General features: G+C 34.0%; 1 protein-coding gene and 1 pseudogene across 1 annotated transcript; one reads left to right on the plus strand and one right to left on the minus strand.

The window, feature by feature from the left end:
* Positions 1–3,469: 3,469 nt before the first annotated feature.
* Positions 3,470–4,267, minus strand: LOC107022306 (annotated as a pseudogene).
* Positions 4,268–7,693: 3,426 nt separating this feature from the next.
* On the plus strand, positions 7,694–8,485 carry LOC107022307. The gene has a single exon (XM_015222956.1). The coding sequence runs from the start codon at positions 7,694–7,696 to the stop codon at positions 8,483–8,485; it is 792 nt and encodes a 263-aa protein (XP_015078442.1).
* Positions 8,486–10,673: the final 2,188 nt, after the last annotated feature.

Below are 10,673 nucleotides of genomic sequence, written 5' to 3' on the forward strand. Positions count from 1 at the left end.
CTATAAAGCGGATAGTGAAAATAAAGGATCTGATGCGATGTCTTGTCGCCCTCAACATGCTGATCTTTTGACTCTAGCAATGTTATTTTCATTGGATTTTAGCACTTTAAGGGAAGCACTTGAAGCTGATTCATATACCAAGCAGCTTTTAGATCAACTCTCTGTTGATCCTTCTTCTCATTCGAATTTTACACTATCTGCCAGCCATCTATACCTCAAATACAGGTTGGTAATTCATGATTATCCTGATTTTACAGCCAAGATTTAAGCCGAAGCACATGATTCGCCAAAAGAAGGTCATGGCGGATAATTGAAAACTCGCAAAAGAGTTTCTGCAAATTTTTATCGGCCATGTTTGAAGCCGGATGTTAAATTGTTTGTCCAGAATTATTTGATTTGTCAGCAAAATAAATATGAAACTTTGGCTCCAAGTAGTCTTTTGCAGCCTTTGCGGATTCCCAATCGAGTTTGGGAAGACAATTCCCTGGACTTTATTGCGGGTTTTCCTTCTTCAAATGGTTATGACACTATCCTTGTGGTAGTGGATAGGTTCAGCAAATATAGTCATTTTATGGCTTTATCTCATTCGTTCACTGCCAAAACAGTGGTTTCTTTGTTTTGTAGGAAAATTGCCCGGTTACATGGCTTATCTCGTTCTATTCTTTCAGATCGTGATTTTATCTTCTTGAGTGCTTTTTGGCTAGAGATTTTTCGTCTTAGTCGTACTCGGCTTCGTATGGGTACTTCTTACCATCCCTAATTTGATGGCCAAACCGAAGTGGTTAATCGGTGCCTTGAAGCTTATTTGCGTTGTTTTGCACATGAAAAGCCTATGTCATGGTATCAATATTTAGCTTGGGCTAAGTATCCTTTCAAGACGGGCTACCATTCATCAACTAATCTGACTCCTTTTCAAGTTCTGTATGGGAGGGAGCGGCTACCATTACATCCTTTTGTTTATGATGAAACTAAACTTGCTTATCTTGATGCAACTTTTGGAACGTGACCAGATGTTAAAGCTACTGCGGTCCAATCTCTTGAAGGCTCAATCTCGTATGAAGTTACAAGCATATTCAAAGCAACGTGAATTGTCTTTTAATGTGGGTGGTATTGTTCTATTTCGCCTACAACCTTATCGTCAGAAGAATTTGGGCAAACGTCCTAATGAGAAGTTGTCTCTTCGCTATTTTGGGCCATATAAAATAGTTCGCAAAATGGGTCATGTTGCTTACAAATTGCAGCTGCCTCCAACGGCAAAGGTACATCCAATTTTTCATGTTTCCTTGTTTCGTCCTGCTCATGGATATGTTGATATTCCATCACCTCCACCGTTACCATTTTTGGTTGATCTACAATTCACGGTGGAGCCTGAAAAAGTTCTATCACACCATTGGGAAAGGTTCTGGGAGTTTAACTCTAGAATCACTCTTTCAATATCATCATTGTCCTATTGAAGAAGCTAGTTAGGAAGAGTATAAATTTCTAGCTGGTCAGTTTCCTTCCTTTCGTCTTGAGGACAAGGCGTCTTTTCAAGGGGGGTGCACTGATACGAACCCACCTTTGAAAACATATTTTAGAAAAAGGAAACATGAACGGGAAAATAAAGAGTCTAAAACTGCAGATGGAAACAGTCAACCAAACATTAAGTAACTGCCTCCTGGATATGCTTTAGCAGTTACCAATATTACAACTACAACCAGATTAGGCTTTATAGTTTTCTAGTTGTTTGTTATAGACAATATGTATCCTATATATATATATATAGTTAGTTAGTTAGTTAGTTAGTTAGGATTATTTTTAGGCAGGATTAAAGATATATTTGAATATCAGTTTCTGGGAGTTTTATCCAATCCATTCGGACAGTATATTGTGTTTAAGATTCTTGCACAATCTATTATCAATAGCAAGTTCCTTTCTTTCTCATTTATTTTCTTAAGTTTTCCAACATCTAACATGGTCCTTCACCTTCTCATCATTGTAAAAAGCTTTAGCAAGTGTTGTCATACCCAGGCCGCCCATTCCAACAATAGGAATATTAGTTCAAAGCTGAGTTGAGATGTTAGCTCGAACTTGATATGATGTTTTGATGATTTAACAAACTTATCGATCTAACAAGGAACCAGATCCTTGTTATTGGAACTGCTGACAGTGAGATGAATAATAAATCACTGTAAGGTATATTTGTTTGCTATCATCAAAAAGGGGGAAAATGTTATATTCAAGGTGTTTTGATGATCCTCACAAACGCGAGGACTTGGTCCCTATCAAAGTGCTCTCGTCCAATACAAATGGGGTATAGCCGTAAAAGTTGTCATGTGAGGTGGTAGATGAAAAGTGCAGCGTCCTACACCAATAAGAAGAGCGGACAAGATTGTATGTTTCAGTATCTCACAAATGCAGGGACCTGGTCCCTGGCAGAGTTCTCTCCATCTGATACATAATGGTGTACAGCTGTAAAACTGTCCTGTCAGTGGTAGGTGAGGCGCCAGCGTAGTGAACCAATCAGAATGAAAGAGGCTGTTTGTCCAACGGTTAATAACTCTTTATGGTTGATACTTTCAACATGACAAACAACATATTAAGTTCATTCATTAAAGAAGAGAGAGAGAGAAGCAAGTCTTTGTCAAGAACTCAAGCATCAAAGAACGCAGCAACGGACCTGGTCCCGGGAATTCTGCGCACGAGAAAAGGATGAAAACACAGCTATCAAAAGCTGCCAACTCTGAGGGGTTGGTGCATAACTTTTCATGATAGCAGACTCTCAGCCAATAGCCTCGTTCCAAGGGTTTGTGTCCATTTGAATATAGTCTCTTCTCCAACAACATAAACATAAGGTTTGGCAAACAAAGTTTTGAATTTCAGAAAATCCAAATGCTCAAAAAGCAAAGGTCATCTTCAAGAAGTGTCATTCTAACAGCAACAAGGACCTGATAGAGCTACAAGCTATATTAGTTATCTTAGGATTATATCTTTCGTGCTTACATTGTAAATCTGTTCCTAAGCTATAAAGGATTTAGATATTTGTTTTGGGTTTGTAAAAGTCTAGATCAGTTAAGATTAACTGATTTAGTGGGCAACATTGATTTTGCTTAGTCAAATTCTAAGTCATCTAGAGTTAGGTGGTTTAGTGGGCGGTGTGCTATCCGCTTAGCAAATTCTAAATCATCCAGAGCGTGGTGGTTTAGTGGGCGGTGTTGTATCCGCTTAGGCTCTTCAAGTAATAGGTAGATTACTTGATAGTGAGATTAATAACTTTTTCTCACATTGGTTGTAATCGGGTTTCACTTTTGCTTGAGAAGATTAGTGAAGACGGTTTTAAATCCTGTGCAACAGGTCGTGGTTTTACTCCCTTTAGCAAGGAGGTTTCCACGTAAATTGTCTATGTTGTATTCTTCGTATTGTTTACTCTTTTGCACTGTTTTTGTTGTGTCAAGGGACCTGGTCCGTTGACTAGTAGTGGACGCACATTCTAACAAGGAACTACAGTCAGCTTTTTTCCACTTGCATCTTCAGATATTAAACGGTCAATCAAATCTTGTATATCATTCTACCTACCAAAGATATCAGATTCATCAACCAAAGAAGTTGAAGATGTTCTAGTTTCTTGTTTAGTTGAACCAAAATGATCCTTTAAGCCAAGGCGACCAATTTGCTTTTCCAACACCTCCAATGTTTCAATGGTTTCTTCCAACGTATGTTTCATGTTAAGAAAGAATCATCACTCAAGCACATACTTGCTGGTCGCTTGTTTCTGCAAGATTTTGATGCTGGACTTCCACCTTAAGCCTCAAAATTGACTTGTTCTATTAAGTTTTCGGCAGAGTCCACAACATCCCAAAGCTCATTAAGCTAGTCGCTCACAGATGGATTTGATGCTTGCTTATTCTCTGCATCACTTAGCACAATCTGAAGACCACGCAAAGTCATTTTCAGCTCTTTAAGAGCTGAACATGATCCTTATGCTTCCGAAACATGTTGAGCAGATCACTGTGAGGAGCAAGCCTATCAACGAAAACATTCAAAGCTGAAGAGAGAAATGCACTGCCAACTACCTCCATTTCTGAAATCTGCAAGCAAAACAAGGAAACACAAAATGATTTTAAGAAGATAAATGTTTCAAACTTCAATTACTAACAACTTTATCTTACAACTTTGAATGCTAAGATAATCAAGAATGTCTTTTTCTCTCTCTTGCTAGTGGTCTTATAGGTAATCGGTACAGCTATGTTTTATCTACAGTCTACAACTCAGCCATAGAAAAAAAAAAAGTCCCCCACAAAAAAATAATGGAGTCCCTTTTCATGACTATTCATCGCTTTTTCAATTTAATAATTGAAGCATTTTCTTGGTCCATGACAGGTGCAACAATGTCTCAATTGATGATTAAATTCAAGAACAGTAAAGAGGGAAAAATCAACGAGAAAAAAAAAACAGGAAATTGCAGATAGAGTAAAATGAGTATGTTTGATTCCAGAAGAACATATAACATATGTAAGAAGCAAAGATACGTCTGTTATTTTGAAAGAATTACATGCCTCAGAAACACAAATCAAGCTTTCAAACCAAAATGGTGTAATGACCCAATCCACTAGTGACATTGTCCGCTCTAGGTCTAGACTTATACGACTTTAAAACACGTCACTAATAGGTAAGGTTTGCTTACTTATATAGCCAACACCTCTTCTATATATTTTCAACGTGAAACTTCTAATCTTAAGATGAGGTGTCACACAAACAAACTTGCGCACTTAAATTGAGGAGTTAGTACATCAATTCTGCAGCCATATGCTCTATTGTCTATAATGACTGTTGAGTTATTGTTAAGTGGTGGAAAAGGACTAAACCATGGGACCAAGACAGCAGAAGTTGTGCCAAAAGTAATTGATAGAGTTGGATTGTTCCCAATCACCCTATATAGGAGAAATCTATCATTCTTAAATCAATGAAAACTAGGGATTGTAATGGAGCAGGCCTGGCAGGGTAGGGATGGACATGGTACAATATTGATTCGGGACCTTAATTCGGTATGATTTGATATTTTAAAGTTTGGTTTTAGTATTTAATAATATGGTAAATTAGCTACCACAATTTGGTCAACTTTAAGTCTTCAACTTGCATATATTTGTATAATAAACAATTGTTACTTTGGCTTTTTAAGAAACATCCCAATTGTATCATACTTGTACTTTATATATACTTTATATATGTGAAAAAAATATTTAAAATTAAGTACAAACAATTATTTGATAATCATTCATCCTAAAAGAACATATATGTGATTACTCTATCTTGATTTAAATATTTTTTAGGGTGATTGATTAACAAATATAATAGTTTGTACTCCATTTTGAATATATAGTTACATATATATGAATTTTATATGCAATTATATACTTCGGTACGTTGCACAGTATATGAATATTTTTTTATAAATATCAAATACCATACTGAATACCAAATTTCTTAAAAATGCAAACCAAATACCATAAAACTCAAACCAGGATGTTAAAAATTTAGATTTGGATATGATATTTGATATCTACCTTACCATGCCATGCCCACCCCTACGACAGGGTACTGGGGCGAGCTTGGACTTAAATGTTCACATCATGACATGTAGTAGGTGAATTAGCAGAAGTTATTTCACCTCCCAACAGGATTCTAAAAGGAGATTAGGTATTGTTAGTTCATTGTTCTTTTTTCTTCTCCCAACATGATTCTAAAAGGTTAGAAACTTTGAACTTAACGATGGGAGATGCTTGTAAGTATATATGCAGTTGTTACCGGATCGCCGTTGATCTCATATCTAATTGAGTTGTTGCAAGAAAGTAGCTGAAAATGTGCATCAACTGTGTCCGTCCTGGATACAGGAACAATGCTGAAGGACCTATTGGTTGCTACTTTGATTGTACAGTAGTCTCTGAGTTTTAGATTGATATTAGTGTATGATAAGCATTTTCCCTTATTTAAAATAATCACTTGAGTTAATGAATTTATTTATCAATAAACTACTTTTTATTTTATAACAATATTAAATTAACCTATCTAGCTATTCTTTCATTTTTATTTCCTGAAAGATCATATACCCCCGAAACATTCACAAAGTCACTGGAAAAAAGTCATTTTTAATATGTAATGGTTTTTTTTATGACTCTGCAACAAAGTTGTTGTAATAATCAAGGTATAAATAAACAAACAAACAAAGATTTTACTGAGGGTGTACATGATCGGGTTGGTTGTCAAAATTTTCAATTTATAAACCAAACTAAATTAATAAAATTCGGGTTCTTTTAGATTTTTCAACCTCGGGTTTTTTGGAGTTTTGGTTTGGATTTTTCAAATATCAAATCATCCAAACCAAATCATTTGTGCCAAATTTTTAAATTTATAAATCAAACCAATCTAATAAGCCCCGTATTTTTCAAATTTTCAAATTTTTCCAGTAAAGTATTCATGCAAACATATAATTAACTTGTACTCCAAATATTTCTTTAGTCCAACCAAAATATAACTATTTAAGGTGTTTGTTAAAAAGAATAACACAAAATATGAGATGAGTGATAACACTAAAATATTCAACAAAAAATAATAATAAAATCATATAAAATAAATATTGCAAATCAATAAGTCATAATAAAAATGATCATAGTTTAAATGTACTAAATCATACTAGAATAAGTCTAATAAGTATTAATTACATGATTAAACATTAAAGAAAAATTAAAATTAGGTTATGTATTTTAAATATCTAAATCAATTTAAAACTAAACAATAAATATTCAACATTATTATCATTCTTAGCATTGAATTAATTTTTTTTTGTTAGCATTAGTATTGATTTAATTTTGAATTGAGTTTTATTAGAATTAATAATATCTTTGGATTATAACCTTTATTGGACTAGTCAAAATTCTAAGTCTCAAAGAACTTGAAAAATATATTAAAAGATAAAAATTATGAAAAAGTATAAGTAATATTTAGAAATTTAATCAAAGTAAATACTTTTTATTATAAATTCATTGAACTAAGTGGAATGTCCATTGAGTTTATCCATAAACTTATATGTATCATCTATGTGAATTTCCTAGATTCTCTAAACCTTTTTGGATAAAAATCAATCTATTTATTATGATACTTAATATGATAACTTTTAGAGCGATTTTTTAACCTATAAATAGAATTGTTAATTTACCATTGTAATACGCATAAGAGACAGAAAGACATTTAATTGAATAAGATGATCTCTACATTCGACTCCACATATGTAGTATATTGCTTATATTTTACAATACTTTTATATATAAAATAAATTTTAAAATTTTTATATATGGTGTCAAATTCATTTAATTCGGTTGACTTTTTTTTAGTTAAAATCAAATCAAATCAATATGAATATAGACCCTTTTTTTTTTTTGCAATACCAACCCATTAGTCAGATTTCTTTTCCGATTTGATTTAATTTAATTTGCAATTTAATTTGGTTTTTGTACCCTCTTACCTTAAACAATTCAATAGTAAAATGCCTAATTAATTATCACAATTAATTAGTCATTGGTCATGACTTGCTTCCATGACTAATATTCAGTATCCAGAATCATATCCTTATCGATCTGCAAGATCATGAGGTAGCCAGACTATTTTTTTAAAATTTTATAAAAACACCTCATGGTGTATTTTTTTTATTATTTACAAAATGAGATCTCAAAGAGAAGTTGTAAGTAATGAAAATTCTCAAAGGCTAAAATCCATCAATTCGGATAATTTGGATTCTCCATCAGCAAAGTTTCATCAGATAGCTGATCGAAGAGATGATCAGTTTTCTCCAACTGTACCTTCTACTAGCAACCTTCATCTCCGTCAACGTATTACTAAACTGTTTTCGCGAAAATTGGATTGGGCAGCTATTAGGAAAATGTGCAAAGAGTGGTTCAAAAATCCGATGAATATTGTATTTTTTATCTGGATTGTATGTGTAGTTGTATCTAGTATAATCATGCTTCTTCTGATAACGGGGGCGTTGAACCATGCGATCCCTAATAAATCTCAGAGAGATACGTGGAATGAAGTGATTAACCAAATTCTCAATGTGTTGTTTACTCTGTTATGTCTGTACCAGCACCCGCAAAGGCTATCTCACTTTAATCTTTTAATGCGATGGAGGCCTGAAGATATTTTCAGGATGAGAAAGGCTTACTGCAAAAATGGAACTTATAAGCCCAATGAATGGACACATATGATGGTGGTTGTCGTATTACTTAATCTCAATTGTTTTGCTCAATATGCTCTGTGTGGGCTTAATTTGGGTTACAAGAGATCAGAAAGACCAGCTATTGTGGTAGGCATATGTTCCTTTGTTGCAGTTTTGGCACCAGCCATTGCTGGAGTTTACTGTACGCACAGCCCTCTAGGAAAAGATTATGATACTAAGTTAGACAACAACGAAGCACAAGTTCGAAAAACAGCTGTCAAGAGCAAGCAGTGCTAGCCTTTAACCGACACTAAAACAAAAACAACTTTTAGCGACAATAAATAGACATATTTACAAAGAGTGTTAAACTCATACAAAAGTTGAAAATGCGATAATGATACCACACCTACTCCTCAGTTGTACAAAGAGAAGATGACAACCTGAACCATAAATTGTAATCTTGCCTCTCCAATTTTCATTTTAGCTATTGGTATGTTGTATTTCTACATTTTGAATATGTAGTACAAGTGTTGATTATGATCATCATGTTTAGATAATATTATTCTCTGTCATGTCGTTGCACTACTCTTATGTGTTTTTATCACTTATTTTAGATAATAAAATGGAATGGAGGGAGTATAAAATAATTTTGAAATTGTTTTACTCATTTTAACTTTGTAAGTATCGAAATATTCCAATTATAGTCGCTTATTGTTCTTCATATACCTCCTTTAAGGACTTTGAGTAATCTTAAATAATCTCCTGTCACGATCCAAATTTACAAGTCATGATGGCATCTATGTTCTCAATCGATAGGTAAGTCAACCGGCCCCTAGTTTACGAATTTAACTAAGTTAATTATTAAGGTGAAAAGTAAACAACGAGTAGAATATCTTCAATACTAAGTCCTTTATAAATACGAAATGCGTAAAGTTAAAAATATCACCCAAGAATTTGTGTCGTTGCAAGTCTGAAACTAAAATGACAAGTCTAAACATAAGAGATATGTTGTCTGAATACTAAAACAATAAAAGAAATAAAAGATAGAGGAATCGTGTGGGGAATGGAGCACTAACAGCCAAATAGATCACCACAACTCCAGGATACTTCAAGCTCAGACTCATAAAGCTCCACGAGATGTGCTCGTATTCGGAATCAAATCTGCACAACAAAGAGTGCAACAAGTGTAGTATGAGTACGAAACCACGTGAATCCAATATAACTCATATATCGATGACAAAGAATTAGCAACAGGAGTTCATATAAGAAAATCAGTCATTTACTTATACAAGTTTATAAAATTGCATACATATTAAAACTGTTACTTGCAATTTTTATGTGTAAATGTAGATGGTTTATTAATTATACTATCGCTTACTGTCTTTTTTTGTTTTAAAAGTAGATGATTGTCTTTTTTAAATTAAAAATTGGACATTTTATGAGTGATCAATTTATTAAGATGACAATTATTTATCCTCATATAATTCAAGTGAAAAAATAGGAAACATGATAACAAAATTCTTCTATACCTACCTAGTTAGAAGGTCATAAAAAATAATATTGTTCGACAATTATCTACCTTGACATAATTATTTAATAATTTTCAAGGGTATAATTGTAAAGAAACCTTTTATAGAGTTTTAGTCTAAACACAAGATGAGGTGGGAAACAATGAATCAATGTAACGACCCGTAAATGAGTAAGTAAAACTAGAGCCTAACTAGTGCATGTTTGAGCTTGAATTGAGGTTTTGTGTTGTTGTTTGATGTCTCGATCTTAGGTTGAGGGGCTTAGGAGTCAAGAGTCAAGATGCAACTCCCCAAGTACAACCCTAAGGGTCCTTGAGGAGGACATTAGCCTAACACCCAAGACCCCAAAGAAACCATGATGTTGCCAAAAATGTCATGACCTACGGAAGGGGTCCACACCCCTTAGGTCCATCCACGCCCCGTGGATAGCCTCCATAGGTCAAGACTCCCAAAACCAAGTTGCATTACCAAACCACAAAGGCACATGACGGCTCGTGATTCCACCCACGATCCATGGGTGTGGGTCTCGTGGTTCACACTATATTTCTAGTTTAGGTTCATCCAAGTTGAGGGTTTTTTGGTAAATTCATTTTAAGTTGTATTTAGTTATTGGATGGCTATTTTGGGTTAATTATGATATTTTAAGAGTATTAAAATTAATAAACTCAATTTTAGACTTTATTTTCTTCAAAAACCCAATGCCCTCCTCTGTCAAATTATTTCTCTCTCTAAGAAGATCCTCATTGAAGATCAAGGTCAAGCTCAAGCTAAGGGTTCAAGCACCAACCGTTTTTATCCCATTTCTTGAGGGAAACAACAAGGTATGGTAGTTTTGATTCTTGGGTAGCTATCACCCAAAAAGCCATCTCAAAATTCTCTTTTCAAAGATGAACTTTATCCAAATTTCTAAGGTTTCACTCAAGCCATGGGTTCTTGCATAAAATAATTTCAAATGT

This window comes from Solanum pennellii, chromosome 6 (genome assembly GCF_001406875.1).
Source record: "Solanum pennellii chromosome 6, SPENNV200".
NCBI lineage: Eukaryota > Viridiplantae > Streptophyta > Magnoliopsida > Solanales > Solanaceae > Solanum > Solanum pennellii.

What these genes read in the sequence shown, in the direction of transcription:
- LOC107022307 (XM_015222956.1), top strand. Translation starts at nt 7,694, where the DNA reads ATGAGATCTCAAAGAGAAGTTGTAAGTAATGAAAATTCTCAAAGGCTA.